This window comes from Pristiophorus japonicus, chromosome 13 (assembly GCF_044704955.1).
Source record: "Pristiophorus japonicus isolate sPriJap1 chromosome 13, sPriJap1.hap1, whole genome shotgun sequence".
Lineage (NCBI taxonomy): Eukaryota > Metazoa > Chordata > Chondrichthyes > Pristiophoridae > Pristiophorus > Pristiophorus japonicus.
In genome coordinates this window covers 83,888,524-83,911,781 of record NC_091989.1, presented here as the reverse complement: position 1 = coordinate 83,911,781, position 23,258 = coordinate 83,888,524, and the positions used below count along the sequence as shown (strand labels likewise).

Genomic DNA, 23,258 nt, shown 5'->3' with positions numbered 1-23,258 from the left:
CCAAGTTTGCTGATGATACAAAAATGGGAGGTAAAGCAATGTGTGAGGAGGACACGAAAAATCTGCAAAAGGATATAGACAGGCTAAGTGAGTGGGCAAAAACTTGGCAGATGGAGCATAATGTTGGAAAATGTGAGGTTATGCATTTTGGCAGAAAAAATCAAAGAACAAGTTATTATTTAAATGGAGAAAAATTGCAAAGTGCTGCAGCACAGCGGGACCTGGGGACCTGGTGCATGAAACACAAAAGGTTATTATGCAGGTACAGCAAGTGATCAGGGAAGCCAATGGAATCTTGGCCTTCATTGCAAAGGAGATGGAGTATTAAACTAGGGAAGTCTTGCTACAGTTATACAGGGTATTGTTGAGGCCACACCTGGAATACTGCGTACAGTTTTGGTTTCCATGTTTATGAAAGGATATACTTGCTTTCGAGGCAGCTTAGAGAAGGTTCACTAGGTTGACTCCGGAGATGAGGGGGTTGGCTTATGAGGAAAGGTTGAGTAGGTTGGGCCTCTACTCATTGGAATTCAGAAGAATGAGAGATGATCTTATCAAAATGTATAAGATTGTGAACGGGCTTGACAAGGTGGTTGCAGAGAGGATGTTTCCAATGATAGGGGAGACTAGAACTAGGGGGCATAATCTTAAAATAAGGGGCTGCCCAATTAAAACTGAGATGAGGAGGAATTTCCTCTCTCAGAGGGTTGTAAATCTGTGAAATTCACTGCCTCTGAGAGCTGTGGAAACTTGATCACTGAATATATTTAAGTCAGAGATAGACAGTTTCTTAACCAATAAAGGATTAAGGGGTTATGGGGAGCGGGCAGGGAAGTGGACCTGAGTCCATGATCGGATCAGCCATGATCGTATTAAAAGGGAGAGCAGGCTCGAGGGGCCTCATGGCCTACTCCTGCTCCTATTTCTTATCGTCTTATGTTCTTATCCTTTAATGAATTTTACAATCAGGGTAAAGGGACATTTAACCATGTTCTTCAACTGTTCTCTGAACTTAGTCTGGGTCACGACGTAAATACAAGTGTTTGTGCAGCAACTCAGGAGCTGGAGCATGAATCCTATTTCTTGTACAAAATCAGGTAGAATTACAGACTCGTATCCCAAGTACCACATTCGTGACCATATAGAATACACCATAAAGATTGACCATAACAGTATGAAGTTCCCCGATATAACCAATAGTAAAATAATGGATTTCGTTCGGCTCTCCATCTCGGGGTCTCTGGGACTCTCCCCACTGCTGGGACCCCGGAGTCTCCTGCGGGCTCTGCTAGCCATTAAGATGTGTCTGACGGTGAGAGCATTGAGCAGTAGAATCAGAACAAACGGGACACACGGGGTGAGAATAAAATGAAGGAACTCGATTGTTCCCCAGACCCGTGATTCCCGAGCATTGAATGATAAATCACAAAACCAGGGCATATTCATCAGCCAATATCGATCTGACAACATAAAATACCAGAAAATGTTCTTTAAGCCGCTCAGCATAGTCACCGTTCCCAAAACCACAGCCGCCATTCTCTCGGTGCAATATTTGGTTTTCAGCTTCGGGCAACAAATGGCCACAAATCGGTCGAAGGTGAAAGTTACAGTGAACCAGACAGAACAGTCCGTAACTGCGTAAAGCAGGATGGCGTGGATATTACACACGGGGATGGACTCCACGAAAAGTAACTGTGCCCAATAAATAATGGGAATGTGCCTCAATATCAGATCGACGATAACGACCACTAGATCCGATGCTGACATGGCCACCAGGTAGCGAGTGACACATTTGGAGAGTCCGCACTTTCCCCTAGACAGGATCACAATCGTCGCCAAGTTCACTGTGGTGAATGAAAATTAAGAGTAAAGTTATACGTCATACTGGGAGCAAAGTTACCAGTTTGACTGAGTACATAATGATATTTGCAAATGTGTTATATGAAGCATTTATTGATGTATTGAAATGATTGGATCTATGACACGGTTATCTGCTGAAAACAGGAATAACAGTGAAAAGAGGGGAGCTTTTCAGTGAATAATAAAGACCACAGCAGCTAAGCTTCAGTTGGAGAACTATAAATAAGCTAATTGAATCTCAGTTAGTGCTGTGGAATCAGCCCAGGTTCCAGCTCCTGATCATTGACAAGGTGGATGCAGAGAGGATGCTTTCACTGATGTGGGAGACTAGAACTAGGGAGCATAATCTTTGAATAAGGGGCCGCCATTTAAAACTAGATGAGGAGGAATTTCTTCTCTCAGAGGTTTGTAAATCTGTGGAATTCGCTACCTCAGAGAGCTGTGGAAGCTGGGTCATTGAATAAATTTAAGACAGAGATAGACAGTTCCTTAACTGATAAGGGAATAAGGGGTTATGGAGAGCAGGCAGGAAAGTGGAGCTGAGTCCATGATCGGATCAGCCATGATCGTATTAAATGGCGGAGCAGGCTCGAGGGGACGTATGACCTACTCGTGCTCCTATATCTTATGTTCTTATGTCCTTATTACCCAGTGACCCAGGATTAGTGTGGGGGAATCAGCCCAGGTTCCTGCTCCTAATCATTACACATTGAACCTGGGTTAGTGTGGGGGATTGAGCCCAGCTTACCATTCCTGATTATTACCCAGTGACCCTGGGTTACAGAGAGAGAATCAGACTAAATTGCTCTTTCTGATCTCTGCTCGGTGATTCAGTGTAACCAAGGTGACTTCAGTCCAGGATTACTCTGCCAGTGATTGACCAGCGTTAATTTTGTGTGTGGATGTATGTTGCGGATGGGTTGAGTCGCGTATGGTGATCCTGAACTAGCATGAACCCAGTCCCACTGTTTAACATGGCTGTATAATCGGCGGCCGATGTGACTCCGCCCACTTATCGCCACGACCCAAGATCAATATCTAGCCCTGGAAACCTGGAGCTGGGTTGGGAATGCAAAATGAGCAGGGAGTGTGGGCAGGAATAACCTTCGCTGCGAAGCCTCCTGTGAGCATCGGAGTGCCCCGTGGAACCGCAATCCAATAACACTACAAGCCCAGGAAAGGACAGGGGAAATGGGTTTGAGATCTATCAGTGTCAGCAATAATTGATAATATCATGCTTTCTCCATAAGCTATCGATTCGATTGCTTAGTGATGGAAAAAGGAAATTGATATTTGATGTAACTGGAACAATTAGCCAAACATATTGTCCTTCAGGTAAAATACGATGTTTCAATGTGATTACAAATAGTTTTGATAATTACATGATATTACTATTAATCTATAGACCAGTTAGCCGAACATCTGTTGTTGCAAAAATGTTGGAGTCCATTATTAAAGAAGCAGTAGCAAGACATCTGGAAGAACATAATTCGGTCAGGTAGAGTCAGCATGGATTTATGAAGGAGAAGCCATGTTTGACAAACCTGTTGGAATTCTTTGAAGATGTAACGAACAGAGTGGATAAAGGGGGAACCAGTGGATGTGGTGTATTTGGGCTTCCCAAGGCATTTGAAAAGGTGCCACGTAAAAGGTTACTGCACCAGATAAACATTCACGGGGTTGGGGGTAATATATTAGCATGGATAGAGGATTGGCTAACTAACAGAAAACAGAGAGTCAGGATAAATGGTTCATTCTCGGGTTGACAATCAGTAACTCATGGGGTGCCGCAGGGATCAGTGCTGGGACACCAACTATTTACAATCTATTTTAACGAATTGGATGAAGGGACCGAGTGTGACGTAGCCAAGTTTGCTGACGATACAAACATGGGAGGAAAAGCAAAGTGTGAGGCAGACACAAAAAACCTGCAAAAGGATATAGACAGGCTAAGTGAGTGGGAAAAATTTGGCAATGGTGTATAATGTTGGAAAGTGTGAGATTATGCACTTTGGCAGAAAAAAATCAAAGAGCAAGTTATTATTTAAATGGGGAAAGATTGCAACGTGCTGCAGTACAGCAGGACCTAGGGGTCCTGGTGCATGAACCACAAAAGTTTAGTATGCAGGTACAGCAAATGATCAGGAAGGCCAATGGGATCTTGGCATTTATTGCAAAGGTGATGGAGTATAAAAGCAGGGAAGTCTTGCTCCAGTTATACAGGGTATTGGTGAGGCCACACCTGGAATACTGCGTGCAGTTTTGGTTTCCATATTCAAGGAAGGATTTTGGAGGTGTTCAGAGAAGGTTCACTAGGTTGATTCCGAAGATGAGGGGGTTGGCATATGAGGAAAGGTTGAGTAGGTTGGGCCTCTACTCATTGGAATTCAGAAGATTGAGAGGTGATCTTATCGAAACGTATAAGATTATGAGGGGGCTTGACAAGGTGGATGCAGAGAGAATGTTTCCACTGATGGGGAGGACTAGACTAGAGGGCATAAGCTTAGAATAAGGGGCCTCCCATTTAAAACTGAGATGAGGAGAAATTTATTTTCTCAGAGGATTGTGGATCTGTGGAATTCGCTGCCTCAGAGAGCTGTGGAAGCTGGGACATTGAATAAATTTAAGACAGAGATAGACAGTTTCTTAACCGATAAGGGAATAAGGGGTTATGGGGAACGGGCAGGAAAGTGGACCTGAGTCCATGATCGGATCAGCCGTGATCGTATTAAATGGCGGAGCAGGCTCGAGGGGCCGTATGGCCTACTCCTGCTCCTATTTCCTATGTTCTTATATTGTCATTCAGGTAAAAAACGATGTTTTAATGTGATTACAAATATGTTTGTTAATAACGTGATATTATTAAATGTAGACCATTAATATAGCTGATGGGATACATTAGCCGGAAATGTCAGCAACTATCAGAATGACACAAGAGGGCTAATGGGATACTTGTCAACATTCAGAGATAATTAGATAGATTTCCAAAGGGCTATAAACAGTGAAGTACCAAAGTGATCCAGCATTTACTTACCACCATTAAAATCAGATAGAAATTCTTATAGTTAAGGGAAGTACAGGCAGTAAAATACAAAAGAGAACAGTATTCACAATACCGCAGTTATAATCAGATAGAAAGATCGGTGTTGTTGGACTGACCGAGTGATTCCCTCACCTGTGACAGGTTGCACGCAACTCAATCATTTCAAAACAATGATTGGAAATGAGAACACTGAAAAATCAAGGAAAAAAATCAACTGATTTCTGGAAGATAAATCACACTACTTATAACATCAAACCAACTAGAACAAGGCATGTTGATGTGAAGGCAGAGTATGAATGAGCTGGACAACTGGATCGTGAGCTAGTGCGACATTTTCAAAACCTAAATGCAATAAGAGCTTAAGAACATAAGGAATAGGATCAGGAGTCGGCCATACGGCCCCTTGAGCCTGCTCCGCCATTTAAAAAGGTCATGGCTGATCTCAGCTCCACTTCCCTGCCTGCACCCACTAACCCTTTATTCCCTTATCGCTCAAAAATCTGTCTGTCTTCGCCTTAAATATATTCAATGACCCAGCCTCCACAGCTCTCTGGGGCAGAGAATTCCACAGATTTACAACCCTCTGAGAGAAGAAATTTCCACTCATCTCAGTTTTAAATGGGCGGCCCCTTATTCTAGGACTATGTCCCCGAGTTTTAGTTTCCCCTATGAATGGAAATATCCACCTTGTCGAGCCTTCTCATTATCTTCAATAAGATCAACTCTCATTCTTCTGAACTGCAATGAGTATAGGCCCAACCTACTCAACCTATCCTCATAAGTCAACCCCCTCATCTCCGGAATCAACCGAGAGAGCCTCCTCTGAGCAGCCTCCAATCCTTCCTTAAATACAGACACCAAAACTGTATGCAGTACTCAACAATACAGTTGTAGCAGGACTTCTCTGCTTTTATACTCTATCCCCCTTGTAATAAAGGCTAACATTCCATTTACCTTCCTGATTACTTGCTGTACCTGCATATTAACTTTTTGTGTTTCATGCACAAGGACCCCCAGGTCTTTCTGTACTGTGGCACTTTGCAAATGTTCTCCATTTAAATTATTATTTGCTTTTCTATTATTTCTGCCAAAGTGGATAACCATACTTCTTCCCACATTAAACTCCATCTGCCAAATTTTTGCCCACTCACTTAGCCTGTCGAGATCCCTTTGCAGATTTTTTGTGTCCTCCTCGCAATTTGCTTTCCCACCCATCTTTGTATCGAGTTCAGGGACCAGCGAGGTGAGTCGGAGAGGTGAGAGTCGGAGCGGCAGCGGCCTATAAAAGGCCCAGCAGCTCGGGGACCAGCAAAGTGAGTCGGAGAGGTGAGAGTCGGAGTGGCAGCGGCCTATAAAAGGCCCAGCAGCTCGGGGACCAGCGAGGTGAGTCGGGAGGTCGGAGGTCAGCTGGTGCAGCTGCAGCAGGGAGACAAAAAAGAAGTAGAAAGAAATCGAAAAATGATGTCACAGCCAAGGGGGTAAGTGATTGGCTGGTGATTGGTGAGTAGTTATTTGTTTTCTTTTCTTTATCAGTTAGTAACCTTCAGCATTATTGTTGCCAAATTAAGTTTATCGAAGGGTTAAGTCATAGCAGGACAGCTCGGACATGTGTTATGCTCCTCCTGTACTATGTGGGAACTCAGGGACGCTTCTGGTGTCCCTGACGACTACGTGTGCGGGAAGTGTATCCGCCTCCAGCTCCTGACAGACAGCATTGTGACACTGGAGCTGCGGGTGGATTCACTCTGGAGCAATGCTGAGAATGACGTGAATAGCACGTTGAGCAAATTGGTCTTACCTCAGGAAAAGGGTACACAGCCAGATAGGGAATGGAAGACCAACAGGAAGAGCAGTGCAAGGAAGGTAGTGCAGGGGTCCCCTGCGGTCATCCCCCTGCAAAACAGATACACGGCTTTGGGTACTGTTGAGGGGGATGACTCATCAGGGGAGAGATGCAGCAGCCAAGTCCATGGCACCATGGCTGGCTCTGCTGCACAGGACGGCAGGAAAAAGAGTGGGAGAGCGATAGTGATAGGGGATTCGATGGTAAGGGGAATAGATAGGCGTTTCTGCGGCCTATTCCGAGACTCCAGGATGGTATGTTGCCTCCCTGGTGTAAGGGTCAAGAATGTCTTGGAGCGGGTGCAGGACATTCTAAAAAGGGAGGGTGAACAGCCAGTTGTGGTGGTACATATAGGTACCAACGATACAGGTAGAAAACGGGATGAGGTCCTACGAGACGAATTTAGGGAGCAAGGAGTTAAATTAAAAAGTAGGACCTCAAAAGTAGTAATCTCAGGATTGCTACCAGTGCCACGTGCTAGTCAGAGTAGGAATCGCAGGATAGCTCAGATGAGTATCTGGCTTGAGCAGTGGTGCAGAAGGGAGTGATTCAAATTCCTGGGGCATTGGAACCGGTTCTAGGGGAGGTGGGACCAGTACAAACCAGACGGTCTGCACCTGGGCAGGACCGGAACCAATGTCCTAGCAGGGGGGGTTTTACTAGTGCTGTTTGGGAGGAGTTAAACTAATATGGCAGGGGGATGGGAACCTATGCAGGGAGACAGAGGGAAATAAAATGGAGACAGAAGCAAAAGATAGAAAGGAGAATAGTAAAAGTGGAGGGCAGAGAAACCCAAGGCAAAAAATAAAAAGGGCTACTTTACAGCAAAATTCTAAAGGGGAAAAGTGTGTTAAAAAGACAAGCTTGAAGGCTCTGTGCCTCAATGCGAGGAGTATTCAGAATAAGGTGGACGAATTAACTGTGCAGATAGCAATTAGTGGATACGATGTGATTGGCATCACGGAGACATAGCTCCAGGGTGACCAAGGCTGGGAACTCAACATCCAGGAGTATTCAGCATTTAGGAAGGATAGACAGAAAGGACAAGGAGGCGGGGTGGTGTTGCTGGTGAAAGAGGAAATTAATGCAATAGTAAGGAAGGACATTAGCTTGGATGATGTGTACTCGGTATGGGCGGAGCTACGGAAAACCAAATGGCAGAAAAGGCTAGTTGGAGTTGTGTACATGCCACCAAATAGTAGTCGTGAAGTTGGGGACAGCATTAAACAAGAAATAAGGGGTGTGTGCAATAAAGGTACAGCAGTAATCATGGCGACTTTAATCTACATATTGACTGGGCTAACCTAACTGGTAGCAATGCGGTGAAGGAGGATTTCCTGGAGTGTATTAGGGATGATTTTCTAGACCAATATGTTGAGGAACCAACCAGAGAGCTGGCCATCTTAGAGTGAGTGATGTGTAATGAGAAGGGACTAATTAGCAATCTTGTTGTGCGAGGCCCCTTGGGGAAGGGTGACCATAATATGGTAGAATTCTTTATTAAGATGGAGAGTGACAAAGTTAATTCAGAAACTAGGGTCCTGAATTTAAGGAAAGGTAACTTTGATGGTATGAGGCGTGAATTGGCTAGAATAGACTGGCAAATGATACTTAAAGGGTTGACAGTGGATAGGCAATGGCAAACCTTTAAAGATCATATGGACGAACTTCAACAATTGTACATCCCTGTCTGGAGTAAAAATAAAACGGGGAAGGTGGCTCAACCGTGGCTAACAAGGGAAATTAAGGATAGTGTTAAATCCAAGGAAGAGGCATACAAATTAGCCAGAAAAAGTAGCAAACCAGAGGACTGGGAGAAATTTAGAATTCAGCAGAGGAGGACAAAGGGTTTAATTAAGAGGGGGAAATAGAGTATGAGAGGAAGCTTGCCGGAAACATAAAAACTGACTGCAAAAGCTTCTATAGATATGTGAAGAGAAAAAGATTAGTGAAGACAAACGTAGCTCCCTTGCAGTCGGATTCAGGTGAATTTATAATGGGGAACAAAGAAATGGCAGACCAATTGAACAAGTACTTCGGTTCTGTCTTCACAAAGGAAGACACAAATAACCTTCCGGATGTACAAGGGGACCGAGGGTCTTGTGAGAAGGAGGAACTGAAGGATATCCTGATTAGGTGGGAAATTGTGTTAGTGAAATTGACGGGATTGAAGGCCTATAAATCCCCAGGGCCTGATCTTCTACATCCCAGAGTACTTAAGGAAGTGGCCCTAGAAATAGTGGATGCATTGGTGATAATTTTCCAACAGTCTATCGACTCTGGATCAGTTCCTATGGACTGGAGGGTTGCTAATGTAACACCATTTTATAAAAAAGGAGGGAGAGAGAAAACGGGTAATTATAGACCGGTTAGCCTGACATCAGTAGTGGGGAAAATGTTGGAATCAATCATTAAGGATGAAATAGCAACGCATTTGGAAAGCAGTGGCAGTGATCGGTCCAAGTCAGCATGGATTTATGAAAGGGAAATCATGCTTGACAAATCTTCTGCAATTTTTGGAGGGTGTAACTAGTAGAGTGGACAAGGGAAAACCAGTGGATGTGGTGTATTTGGTCTTTTAAAAGGCCTTTGACAAGATCCCACACAAGAGATTAGTGTGCAAAATCAAAGCACATGGTATTGGGGGTAATATACTGATGTGGATAGAGAACTGGTTGGCAGACAGGAAGCAGAGAGTCGGGATAAACGGGTCATTTTCAGAATGGCAGACATTAACTAGTGGAGTGCCGCAGGACTCAGTGCTGGGACCCAAGCTCTTTACAATATACATCAATGAATTGGATGAAGGAATTGAGTGTAATATCTCCAAGTTTGCAGATGACACTAAACTGGGTGGCGGTGTGAGCTGTGAGGAGGACGCTAAGAGGCTGCAGGGTGACTTGGACAGGTTAGGCGAGTGGGCAAATACATGGCAGATGCAGTATAATGTGGATAAATGTGAGGTTATCCATTTTGGGAGCAAAAAACCGAAGGCAGAATATTATCCGAATGGCGGCAGATTAGGAAAAGGGGAGGTGCAGCGTGACCTGGGTGTCATGGTTCATTAGTCACTGAAAGTTGGCATGCAGGTACAGCAGGTGGTGAAGAATGCAAATGGTATGTTGGCATTCATAGCAAGGGGATTTGAGTATAGGAGCAGGGAAGTCTTACTGCAGTTGTACAGGGCCTTCGTGAACCCCCACTGGAATATTGTATTCAGTTTTGGTCTCCTAATCTGAGGAAGGACGTTCTTGCTATTGAGGGAGTGCAGCGAAGGTTTACCAGACTGCTTCCAGAGGGATGGCTGGACTGACATATGAGGAGAGACTGGATCAACTGGGCCTTTATACACTGGAGTTTAGAAGGATGAGAGGGGATCTCATAGAAACATATAAGATTCTGACAGGACTGGACAGGTTCGCTGCGGGAAGAATGTTCCCGATGTTGGGGAAGTCCAGAACCAGGTGACACAGTCTTAGGATAAGGAGCAGGCCATTTAGGACTGAGATGAGGAGAAACTTCTTCACTCAGAGAGTTGTTAACCTGTGGAATTCCCTGCCGCAGAGAGTTTTTGATACCAGTTCATTGGATATATTCAAGAGGGAGTTAGATATGGCCCTTACAGCTAAAGTGATCAAGGGATATGGAGAGAAAGCAGGAAACGGGTACTGAACGAATGATTAGCTATGATCTTATTGAATGGCGGTGCAGGCTCGAAGGGCCGAATGGCCTACTCCTGCACCTATTTTCTATGTTTCTATGTTTCTATCAGCAAATGTGGCTACATTACACCGGGTCCCTTCATCCACGTCATTAACATAGATTGTAAATAGCTGAGGACCCTGCACCGACCCCTGCGGCACCACACTAATCACTGTTTGCCAATCGGAAAATGACTAATTTTCCCGACTCTCTTTTCTTTTAGTTAGCCAATCCTCTATCCAGGCTAATATATTATCCCCAACCCCGTGAGCTTTTATCTTGTGCAGTAAGCTCTTATGAGGCACCTTATCGAATGCCTTCTGGAAATCCAAATACACCACATCCACTGGCTCTTCCTTATCCACCCTGTTCGTTACATCCTTAAAAAACTCCAGCAAATTTGTCAAACATGATTTCCCTTTCATAAAACCATGTTGACTCTGCTTGATTGAATCATGCTTTTCCAAATGTCCAGCTACTGCTTCCTTAGTAATGGACTGCAGCATTTTTCCAACGACAGATGTTAGGCTAACTGATCTATATATTCATGCTTTTTGTCTGCCTCCTTTTTTAAATAGGCACGTGATGAATAGGCATGATGATGATGAATCTACCAAAATTCCCTGGATTCTGGGGAGGTCCCAACGGATTGAAAAACCGCAAATATAATGCGCATATTTAAAAAAGGATGTGGACAGAAAGCAGGAATTTTGGTGGATTACAACCAATGCATCCACTATCTCTGCTGCCACTTCTCTTAAGACCCTAGGATGTAAGCCATTGGATCCCAGGGACTTGTCTGCCTTTAGTCCCATTATTTTACCGAGTACTACTTCTTTAGTCATAGTCATTGTATTAAGATCCTCCCTTTCTATAGCCCCTTGATTATCCACTATTGGGATGTTTTTAGTGTCGTCTACTGTGAAGACCAATACAAATTATTTGTTCAAAGTCTCTGCCATTTACCTGTTCTCCATTATTAATTACCCAGTCTCATCTTCCAGGAGACCAACATTTACTTTAGCCACTCTTTACCTGTTTATGTACCTGCAGAACCTCTTATTATCTGTTTTTATATTTCGTGCTGGTTTACTTTCATAATCTAACTTCCCCCTTTTAATCATTTTTTTAGTCGTTCTCTGCTGGCTATTAAAATTTTCCCAATCCTCTGGCCTGCCACTAGTCTTGGCCACATTGTATGCACTTGTTTTCAATTTGATACCATCCCTTATTTCCTTAGTTAGCCACAGATGGTTATCCCTTCTCTTGCAGTCGTTCCTTCTTATTGGGATATATTTTTGTTGCGAGTTATGAAATAACTCAACTGTTCATCAACCATCCCATACTTTAGTCTATTTTCCCAGTCTATTTGTGATCTATTTGTCCAGATGCGTTTTGAAAGCTCGGGACAATTATTAGTATCTCGCCAAGTGTGAATTCTGAATTCTAATCTTTTTGAATACTCAAAGGGACCTTTACTCTTAAAAAAGAGTCCATCAGCTAGGAGAAAAGGTAAAGTGAGAATATGCCATTCATTGAATTCAGAACGATAAATGGGCCACTGTATAATGATCAAATGAAGTAAAATTAAAACAAAATCACTACCAGCCCAAAATAAATTCACTGAATAAAATTATTTGCTGGAGCTATTGACTTAAAATGATGAGAACAGTAACACAGTGAAACGTGATTTATAGAATTAATAGCCAACAGCATCAAAACATTCGACCAGCCACATCGTCTGCATGCCCAACACAAGACTCCCAAAGCAAGCGCTCTACTCGGAGCTCCTACACGGCAAGCGAGCCCCAGGTGGGCAGACAAAACATTTCAATGTTACCCAGCTTGAAAATGTGCATCATCCCCACCGACACAAATGAAAGTCCCTGGCCAAAGACCACCCTAAGTGGAGGAATAGCATCCGGGAGGGTGCTGGAGTGTATGCAGAAAACAAGTGCAGGCAGCAGAAGGAGCCTGCGGCAAATCAGACTCCTCACCTAGCCTTTCCTCCAACCAATGTCTGTCCCAACTGCGACAGAGACTGTAATTCCTGTAATGGACTTAACCTGTCACCTGAGAACTCATTTTTTGATTCAGGCAAGTCTTCCTCGATGATAAAGATGATGAGCTGGATACAGAGATTTAGCAAGATACCCAACAGGAGCAATGAGAGCGGTCAGAAAATGACGAGAACGGGCATACCCGTAAAATATGGTTTATAGAATGAATAACTTGATACAGAGACTCACCAGGAACAGCAACAGCAGCGAGGATGGGATAGTAAATCTTTTGCACTTTATAGACAAATGTTCCTATCTGGAACTCCAATCGGTAATTCTTGTCCATTCTCTACCTCGCTGTGGAGCCAGTGATGCCTGTTACTGCCAAAGGTGATGCTCTCATTGCCACTAGAATGACATGTTGAATGGAATCCCTTATTAATAGAAGAGGAGAATCCCTGGTGATATAATTATGGCCCATGGAGACTGGCATTAATTACAGTGAGTTAACAAACAGATTAAGTTAAACCCTTTCAACCCAGCATCTTTTATTATCATAACATATATTGATTCAGATGTGAAATTCAACTTTTGAAAGGCAGAATGTAATTGTCAGAGCTCCAGCTAAACCATGGGGGATAGATAGAGTGTGGTTGTACTTGCAGAAACACCATCATCATCATAGGCAGTCCCTCGAAATCGAGGAAGACTTGCTTCCACTCTAAAAGTGAGTACTCAGGTGACTGAACAGTCCAATACGGGAATTACAGTCTCTGTCACAGGTGGGACAGGCAGTCGTTGGAGGAAAGGGTGGGTGGGGAGTCTGGTTTACCGCAAACTACTTCCGCTCTCTGTGCTTGCTTTCTGCATGCTCAATGAGACGCAAGATTCTCAGCGTCCTCCCGGATGCACTTTCCCCACTTAGAGCAATCTTTGGGCAGGGACTCCTAGGTCTCAGTGGGGATGTTGCATTTTATCAAGGATGCTTTGAGGGTGTCCTTGAAAGGTTTCCTCTGCCCACCTGGGGGCTCGCTTGCCATGTCAGAGTTCCGAGTAGAGCGCTTGCTTTGGGAGTCTCAGGTCGGGCATGCAGACGATGTGGCCCAACGGAGCTGGTTGAGTCTGGTCAGTGCTTCGATGCTGGGGATGTTGGCCTGGTCGAGTACGCTAATGTCGGTGTGTCTGTCCTCCCAGGGGATTTGCATGATCTTGCGGAGACATTGTTGGTGGTATTTCTTCAGCGATTTGAGGTGCCCCCAAAAGTTTGTCCCCATCCTCTGCCTACTCCACGACGACATGCAAGCCATGATCCTGACCAACGGATCCAGCACAGACCCAATCCACGTCCAGACAGGGGTTCCAGAGACAGTACGGGGGGTGGGGGGGGTGGCGGGGATCTCACATTGTAGCTGTCCCTTCAGGGACTGACAAAGCCGAGTCACAGAAACCAAACCAGCACCAATTAACCGACCAAGGATCAATAAATTAAATGAGCACCAATATACTGACCCAGCACATGTTCATAGTGTAACACTGCACAGAGGGAAGCCATTCGGCCGATCGTGCATCGACTAACTCTTTAATATAGCTAAACAATAACAACAATAATAACAACAACTTGTATCTAGGTAATGCATTTAACAGTGAAACGTCCCAAGGGGTTTTGGCGTTTTGCAGGATTATCACTTGATCAAAAGCAGAAGTTAGCGCTGGTGACCAAAATCTTGCTCAAAGAGGTAGTTTTTAAAAAAGGAGGCAGACAAAAAGCAGGAAACTATAGACCAGTTAGCCTCATATCTGTGGTTGGGGAAAATGCTGGAGTCGATTATTAAAGAAGCAGTAGCACGACATTTGAGAAAGCATAATTCAGTCAGGCAGAGTCAGCATGGATTTGTGAACGGGAAGTCATGTTTGACATATTTGCTGGAATTCTTTCAGGATGTAACAAATAGGGTGGATAAAGGGGAACCAGTGGATGTGGTGTATTTGGACTTCCACACAGCATTTGACAAGGTGTCACATAAAAGGTTACTGCACAAGATAAAAGTTCATGGTGTTGCGGGTAATATAATAGCATGGATAGAGGATTGGCTAACTAACAGAAAACAGAGAGTCAGGGTAAATCGTTCATTCTTGGGTTGGCAACCAGTAACTAGTGGGGTGCCGCAGGTACAGTGCTGGGACCCCAACTATTTACAATCAATATTGACGACTTGGAAGAAGGGACCGAGTGTAACGCAGCCAAGTTTGCTGACGATACACAGGTGAAAGGAAACGCAATGTGTGAGGACACAAAAAATCTGCAAAAGGACATAGACAGGCTAAGTGAGTGGGCAGAAATGTGTCAGATGGAGTATAATGTGGGAAAGTGTGAGGCTATGAACTTTGGCAGAAAAAAATCAAAGAGAAAATTATTATTTAAATGGAGAAAAATTGCAAAGTGCTGCAGTACAGCGGGACCTGGGGGTCCCTGTGCATGACACACAAAAGGATAGTATGCAGGTACAGCAAGTGATCAGGAAAGTCAATGGAATCTTGGTCTTTATTGCAAAGCGGATGGAGTAAAAAAAAAGCAGAGAAGTCCTGCTCCAACTGTACAGGGTATTGGTGAGGCCACACCTGGAGTACTGCATACAGTTTTGGTTTCCATATTTAAGAAAGGATATACTTGCATTGGCATCAGTTCAGGGAAGGTTCACTAGGTTGATTCCAGAGATGGGGGGAGAGTTGACTTATGAGGAAAGGTTGAGCAGGTTGAGCCTCTACTCATTGGAATTCAGCAGAATGAGAGGTGATCTTATCGAAATGTATAAGATTATGAGGGGGCTCGACAAGGTGGATGCAGAGAGGATGTTTCCACTGATAGGGGAGACTAGAACTAGGGGGCAGAATCTTAGAATAAGGGACCCCCATTTAAAACATAAATGTGGGGGAATTTCTCCTCTCAGAGGATTGTAAATCTGTGGAATTCTCTGCCTCAGAGAACTGTGGAAGCTGGGTCATTGCATATATTTAAGACAGAGATGAACAGTTTCTTAACCGATAAGGGGTTATGGGGAGTGGGTAGGGAAGTGGACCTGAGTCCATGATCGGATCAGCCGTGACTGTATTAAATGGTGGAGCAGGTTCGAGGGCCGTATGGCCAACTCCTGATTCTATTTCTTATGTTCTTATCACAGTTCGATTTTGAAAATGTCGCACTTGCTCACAATCCAGTTGTCCAGCTCATTCATAATCTGCCTTCACATCAACATGCCTTTTTCTAGTTGGTTTGATGTTATAACTATGATCTTATGTATGCAATGATAACCTGAATTATATATGACATGTAACCTTTTGCTTATAATTAAAGTCTGAGTAATGTGTGAGCAAACAACATGGGGTCGGAGAGGATTGCCGATGTTGAATAGGGAAGCTGTGGGCGAATGTTGGATATAGACTCCAGCAATGAGAGATCGAGTGCAGCTAGCCTGGGAGGCAAGGTCCTATGTGGCTGTACTGTTATGATGCCAGCAGTGAAATATAAACATTTGCCTTTCACAGCAAGGACACCATATCTCTGTACTATGGAGACTTGTTCCTCTTGTGTTGTCATAACTACACCAGGTATGAGTCTTGATGGCCAAAACCAGATGATGTGAGCGTGTCGTAGACCACGACCTGCGTAAGCCAGGGCACTGCGGACACGACATCTTTAGGTTTGGGTTTTGGGTGTGACTCAATCATTGAGTTAAGTGGTCTCCATATGATTTGCTGGGAGATAGAAGTATAAAAAGAGAATCAGACACTCAGAGCATTGAGGCTTTCGGCCAAGAGCTTAGGAACACCCACCAGACATGCCAAGGAGGGACTCGGGTTGGAGGAGGACCCACATGTGTCACATCGAGCGGGCGAGTGAACCGATAGGCCAGAGCCGCCGGGAGTGGAGTCGTGGGGATCGTGACTTCAACCCAGGGCACAACGGGTAACATTACTTCTGGTGGTGTCTTCTTAGGGTCAAGACTTACTTGCACAGAATACAGTATAATCGCTGTCACCAACACGGGTTAAGTCAAAATCTGTGGGACTTAGGGACCTGAGTCTGTCGGTCAGTCTGTCTGGGCCTGTCGGTCAGTCTGAGTCTGTCGGTCAGTCTGTCTGGGCCTGTCGATCAGTCTGTCTGGGCCTGTCGGTCAGTCTGGGTCTATCGGTCAGTCTGTCTGGGCCTGTCGGTCAGTCCGTCTGGGCCTGTCGGTCAGTCTGGGTCTGTCGGTCAGTCTGTCTGGGCCTGTCGGTCAGTCTGGGTCTGTCGGTCAGTCTGTCTGGGTCTGTCGGTCAGTCTGGGTCTGTCGGTCAGTCTGTCTGGGCCTGTCGGTCAGTCTGGGTCTGTCGGTCAGTCTGTCTGGGTCTGTCGGTCAGTCTGGGTCTGTCGGTCAGTCTGTCTGGGCCTGTCGGTCAGTCTGGGTCTGTCGGTCAGTCTGTCTGGGTCTGTCGGTCAGTCTGGGTCTGTCGGTCAGTCTGTCTGGGCCTGTCGGTCAGTCTGTCTGGGTCTGTCGGTCAGTCTGGGTCTGTCGGTCAGTCTGTCTGGGCCTGTCGGTCAGTCTGTCTGGGTCTGTCGGTCAGTCTGTCTGGGCCTGTCGGTCAGTCTGGGCCTGTCGGTCAGCCTGTCTGGGACTGTCGGTCAGACTGTCTGGGTCTGTCGGTCAGTCTGTCTGGGTCTATCGGTCAGACTGTCTGGGCCTGTTGGTCAGACTGTGTCTGTCGGTCAGACAATCTGGGCATGGACCCGTTACCCCTGCTCCCCCAATCTCCCCGCGCTCTCCCAATCTCCCTGCGCTCCCCCCATCTCCCGCTCTCCCCGTCTTCCACTCTCCCTCCGCACTCTCCCTTGCACTCCCCCCCTTCCCTACTCTCAACCCCCTCGCTTAAACCATGACTGCTCTCATGCCCCAATGCTGTGCCCCCCCATCTTTCTCCCCCGCCCCACACACTCCATTGACAGGGCTCTGGGAGCAGTGACCCTGGGCCGGGGGCTGGGAGCACTGACCCTGGGCCAGGGGCTGGGGGCTGGGAGCAGTGACCCTGGGCCGGGGGCTGGGAGCACTGACCCTGGGCCAGGGGCCGGGGGCTGGGAGCACTGACCCTGGGCCGGGGGCTGAGAGCAGTGACCCTGGGCCGAGGGCCGGGGGCCAGGAGAAGTGACCCTGGGCCAGGGGCCGGGGGCTGGGAGAAGTGACCCTGGGCCAGGGGCCGGGGGCCGGGAGAAGTGACCCTCGGCCGGGGGCCTGGGGCTGGGAGAAGTGACCCTGGGCCAGGGGCCGGGGGCTGGGAGCAGTGATCCTGGGCCGCCGGCCGGGGCTGGGGGCTGGGAGCAGTGACCCTGGGCAAGGGGGCTGGAAGCACTGACCCTGGGCCAGGGGCTAGGGGCTTGGAGCAGTGACCCTGGGCCGGGGTCTGGGAGCAGTGACCCTGGGCCGGGGGCTGGGAGCAGAGACTTTGGGCCGGGGGCTGGGAGCAGTGCCCCTGGGCCGGGGGCTGGGAGCAGTGACCCTGGGCCGGGGGCTGGGAGCAGTGACTCTGGGCCAGGGGCTGGGAGCAGTGACCCTGGGCCGGGGGCTGGGAGCAGTGACCCTGGGCCGGGGGCTGGGAGCAGTGACCCTGGGCCGGGGGCTTGGAGCAGTGACCTTGGGCCAGAGGCCGGGGACTGGGAGCAGTGACTCTGGGCCGGGGGCTGGGAGCAGTGACTCTGGGCCGGGGGCTGGGAGCAGTGACTTTGGGCCGGGGGCTGGGAGCAGTGACTCTGGGCCGGGGGCTGGGAGCAGTGACTTTGGGCCGGGGGCCGGGAGCAGTGACCCTGGGCCAGGGGCAGGGGGCTGGGAGCAGTGACCCTGGGCCGGGGGCTGGGAGCAGTGACCCTGGGCCAGGGGTTGGGAGCAGTGACTTTGGGCAGGGGGCCGGGAGCAGTGACTTTGGGCCGGGGGCTGGGAGCAGTGACCCTGGGTCGGGGGTTGGGAGCAGTGACCCTGGGCCGGGGGCTGGGAGCAGTGACCTTGGGCCGGGGGTTGGGAGCAGTGTCCCTGGGCTGGGGGTTGGGAGCAGTGACTCTGGGCCGGGGGCTGGGAGCAGTGACCCTGGGCTGGGGGTTGGGAGCAGTGACCCTGGGCTGGGGGTTGGGAGCAGTGACTCTGGGCCGGGGGCTGGGAGCAGTGACCCTGGGCCAGGGGTTGGGAGCAGTGACTCTGGGCCGGGGGCTGGGAGCAGTGACCTTGGGCCGGGGGCTGGGAGCAGTGTCCCTGGGCCGGGGGTTGGGAGCAGTGACTCTGGGCCGGGGGCTGGGAGCAGTGACCCTGGGCTGGGGGTTGGGAGCAGTGACTCTGGGCCGGGGGCTGGGAGCAGTGACTCTGGGCTGGGGGCCGGGAGCAGTGACCCTGGGCCGGGGGCTGGGAGCAGTGACCCTGAGCCGGGGGCTGGGAGCAGTGACTCTGGGCTGGGGGCCGGGAGCAGTGACTCTGGGCCGGGGGCTGGGAGCAGTGACCCTGAGCCGGGGGTTGGGAGCAGTGACTCTGGGCCGGGGGCTGGGAGCAGTGACCCTGAGCCGGGGGCTGGGAGCAGTGACCCTGAGCCGGGGGCTGGGAGCAGTGACTTTGGGCTGGGGGCCGGGAGCAGTGACTTTGGGCCGGGGGCTGGGAGTAGTGACCCTGGGCCGGGGGTGGTTGGGAGCAGTGACTCTGGGCCGGGGGCTGGGAGCAGTGACCCTGGGCCGGGGGCAGGGGGTCGGGAACAGTGACCCTGGGCCAGGGGCAGGGGGCTGGTAGCAGTGACCCTGGGCTGGGGGTTGGGAGCAGTGACCCTGGGCTGGGGGTTGGGAGCAGTGACTCTGGGCCGGGGGCTGGGAGCAGTGACCCTGGGCCAGGGGTTGGGAGCAGTAACTCTGGGCCGGGGGCTGGGAGCAGTGACTTTGGGCCGGGGGCAGGGGGCCGGGAACAGTGACCCTGTGCCAGGGGCAGGGGGCTGGGAGCAGAGACCCTGGGCCAGGGGCTGGGAGCAGTGACCCTGGGCCGGGGGCTGGGAGCACTGACTCTGGGCCGGGTGTTGGGAGCAGTGATCCTGGGCCGGGGGCTGGGAGCAGTGACTCTGGGCCGGGGGTGGTTGGGTTGACTGGTGCCCGTGTCGGTTGTTCGGGCCAGAGGTCCGTTTGCGTGCCTCGCGTTGCTGCGTCTTTACCGGCCGTTAATAGGACGGCTAGTATTTGAATTGTCGATCATTCCCTCTTGCCCTGAAGTGGGGGAACCTGCTCGGCCGGATCGGGCAGGACCATTGGATGCGCCAAGTCGACGGAAGGAATCCTGTAAGAATTTTTTCGCTTGGTAACCAATGAAATGTGCCGATCAGGGGAGTGCAATATGTTTGCATCAGGTAATGGCTTCCAAAGCCAAATCACTCAGCTTCTCTTGGATTGCTTGCTGTTGAGCTGAGCTTGTGAGCCTCAGAGTCCCGGCTGAGTCCCAGTGCAAGCCCACCATAAACCCACGGTATCATGTTGTTCAAATATTGTTCAAATGGAACCTAATTCAGAGAAGTGTGAGGTAATGCACTTTGGGAGGGCTAATAAGGAAAGGGTATACACATTAAGCAGTAGACCACTTAATAGCATAGATGAACAAAGGGACCTTGGAGTGCTTGTCCACAGAACTCTTTTGGGAGGAAACTAAAACATTAAATCATGGCCCCCCGATCTGGGGGACGCACCAAACATTTACAAGGCCCTTTTTTGAGGTTTTTTTGGGGGGGTTTTGTGGGTTTTTTTTTTTGGGGGGCACTAAAATCATATTTTTTCCTTCAAGTGCCTCCTATAAAAGGGGAGGGGGACACTAAAAAACACCGGCAATTAGAACAAATAAACTTTAAAATATAAAATCAAATTAAAATTTGGTTGCCGGGGGTGACGATGCACTCCAGTCCCTCCGGCGCCCACCTCTCGCGGAAGGCCGCGAGCGTACCGGTGGACACCGCGTGCTCCATCTCCAAGGACACCCTGGCGCGGATGTACGCGCGGAAGAGAGGCAGGCAGTCAGGTTGAACGACCCCCTCGACCGCCCGCTGCCTGGACCGGCTGATGGCACCCTTGGCCGTGCGCAGGAGCAGTCCTATGAGGAGGCCCTCGGACCTACCCGCTCCCCTCCGCACAGGGTGCCCAAAGATCAGGAGAGTTGGACTGAAGTGCAGCCAGAATTTCAGGAGCAGCCCCTTTAAATAATAAAACAGAGGCTGCAACCTCATGCATTCGGTAAAAACATGGAACACGGACTCTTCCAGACCGCAGAAATTGCAGGCGGCCTGGGAACCCGTGAACCAGCTTAAAAATTTATTGCATGGGACTGCTCCGTGCACCACCCTCCAGGCCAAGCCCCCATAAATACTGGGAGGACCCCCGCGTAGAGTGCCCTCCATTGGGGACCCCCGCCTCCTCCGGACGGCAAGATGGTCTGCCATGGTGTGTCCGGACGGCAGGCGAGGATGGCAAAGTTGAGAGTGTGCAGGAGCAGCCCGTACAGGAAACCCCTCCGCGCGGAACTGAAAGGCATGGAGGGGATTTCCTCGAGGCGGCTCAAGTTGTGAGGCGCCGGCTCCCGAGGGAGGTTCCGGGGTTTGGCGCCGATGAGGAATTCCGTCCGGACGGGGGTCAGTTCGGACAGGATCTCCCCACGTGCTTGAGCCTCCTCGATGCACCTAACGGAGTCAGGGCCCAGAGCTGTTTTTAGCAACTCGATGGCATCGGCCGCGCGGCGGACGTTGGCCGAATTTAGGCGCCGCGCCAGCATGTCTGGCGCCATCCAGCCCACTCCTCCGCCATCGAGCAGGTCCCTGACCCTGGTCACCTCACCAGCCACAGCCTTCTCGTCTGACCGCCACCTAAAACCTCAGTCGTGGAGGTACGGATTCCCGAGCAAAGGCTCCTGCAGGACAGCCGCCACTCCAGCCGGTGGAGAGCTGCGCTTGGTGGAGACTTTGTTCCAGACCCTGGTGAGTTCCTTGTAAAAGACAGGCAGCTCCTGGAAGGCGGTCCTGATGCCCCCCAAGCTCACAAACAGGAGCTGCGTGTCATAGTTGAGGCCGTGCTGCTGGTGGAAGAAATACGTCGCCAGAGCACGCCACCTAGGAGGGGGCTCGACGTAAAGGTATCTCTGCAGGGTCTGAAGATGGAAAGTCGCGAGCTGGGCGCTGACGCACACCAACGACTGACCGCCCTCCCCAAGCAGGAGACTCAAGGCCGCAGCAGAGACCCAGTGCTTCCTGTTGTTCCAGAAGAAGTCCACCAGCTTCTTCTGTATCTTGGCGACAAACGCAGGGGGAGTGGTCAAAGTTACCAGCCGGTACCACAATATGGCGGCCACCAACTGGTTTATGACTAGCGCTCGACCCCTGTAGGACAGCACTCGGAGCAGTCCTGTCCAGCGCCCTAGGCGAGCGGCGACCTTGGCCTCCAGCTCTTGCCAGTTCGCCGGCCAGGCTTCCTCGTCGGGGCTAAGGTAGACTCCCAGATAGAGGAGATGGGTCGTGCTCCAGACAAAAGGCCTGAGCTCCTCCGGCAGGGAGTCCACCTGCCACTGACCCACCAGGAGTCCGGAACATTTCTCCCAGTTGATCCTGGCAGAGGATGCGGCCGAGTAAATCTCCTGGCACTCACGTATCCTCCGCAGTGTCAGCGGGATCCTCTACCGCGAGGAGCATGTCATCGGTGTAAGCCGAGTGGACGACCTCCACGCCCGGCCCTTGCAGAGCCAGTCCCGTCAACCTCGTCCGCAGGAGGCGCAGGAAAGGCTCCACGCAGATGGCATATAACTGGCCGGACATGGGGCATCCCTGGCGCACCCCTCTCCCAAAGCGAAGGGGCGCGGTCAAGGACCCATTAACCTTTATCAGACACTCTGCGGCGGCATACAAAAGTTGGATCCGGGCGACGAAATGCGTCCAGAACCTGAAAGCGCGCAGAGTTCCGAACAGATAGTCGTGATCCACCCTGTCGAATGCCTTCTCCTGGTCGAGAGATAGGAAGGCGACCAACAGACCAGCCTCCTGGGAATGATGGATGAGGCCCCGGACCAGATGGATGTTATCGTGGATTGTCCGGCCCAGGACCGTGTAGGACTGGTCGGGGTGGATCATGTGGTCCAGCACGGCGCCAAAGCGAGCAGACTGGCGAAGATTTTGTAGTCCGTGCTGAGGAGGGAGACTGGGCGCCAGTTTTTAAGGAGGCGGAGATCGCCCTTCTTCAGCAGCAGGACAATGACTGCCCTGCGCCAAGAGAGGGGCATCTCCCCGGTCAACAGACTTTCCCATAGGACCCGCGCGTAGTCGCCCCCCAGGACATACCAGAACGCCCTGTGGAACTCCACGGTCAGCCCGTCCAGCCCCGGGGCTTTTCCCCTCGAGAGCCGGTCGAAGGCGCCGGTCAGCTCCGCCAGGCTTAGCGGAGCTTCCAGATTTTCGGCGCCCTCCGGGCCGACCTTCAGCAGCTCCTCCCACAAAACTCTATGCACTTCCTCGCTGGATGGCTCCGGAGAGAACAGAGCCCCGTAATATTCATGGGCCCTGTTGTTGACGCCCTCCAGATCCGAGACGAGAGAGCCATCGTCGGCCAGCAGCGTCAAGAGCTGCTTACGGACACTCTGTCTTTTTTCCAGCGAGTGGAAGAAGGGGGAGCCGCGGTCCAGATCCCGCAGGAACCGGATCCGCGACCTCACGAACTCGCCTCGGGACCCGACGAGCTGCAGGTCCTTCAGCGCGGCCTTCTTCGCTTCATACACCATCCGCAGGGCCGGGTCCTCGA

At 49.9% G+C, this 23,258-nt stretch overlaps 1 protein-coding gene across 1 annotated transcript; it reads right to left on the bottom strand.

The window, feature by feature from the left end:
* Positions 1-942: 942 nt before the first annotated feature.
* On the bottom strand, positions 943-12,794 carry LOC139278134 (probable G-protein coupled receptor 139). The gene is made up of 2 exons (XM_070896790.1): positions 12,698-12,794; positions 943-1,844 (listed from the first exon to the last, which is right to left on the bottom strand). Exons 1-2 carry the CDS (start codon positions 12,792-12,794, stop codon positions 943-945), a joined length of 999 nt encoding a protein of 332 aa, XP_070752891.1.
* Positions 12,795-23,258: the final 10,464 nt, after the last annotated feature.

Coding starts and splice junctions, on each gene's coding strand:
- LOC139278134 (XM_070896790.1), bottom strand. CDS start 12,794: ATGGACAAGAATTACCGATTGGAGTTCCAGATAGGAACATTTGTCTAT. Junction 1,845..12,697: donor CGCTGCTGTTGCTGTTCCTG/GTGAGTCTCTGT, acceptor CATTCACCACAG/TGAACTTGGCGACGATTGTG.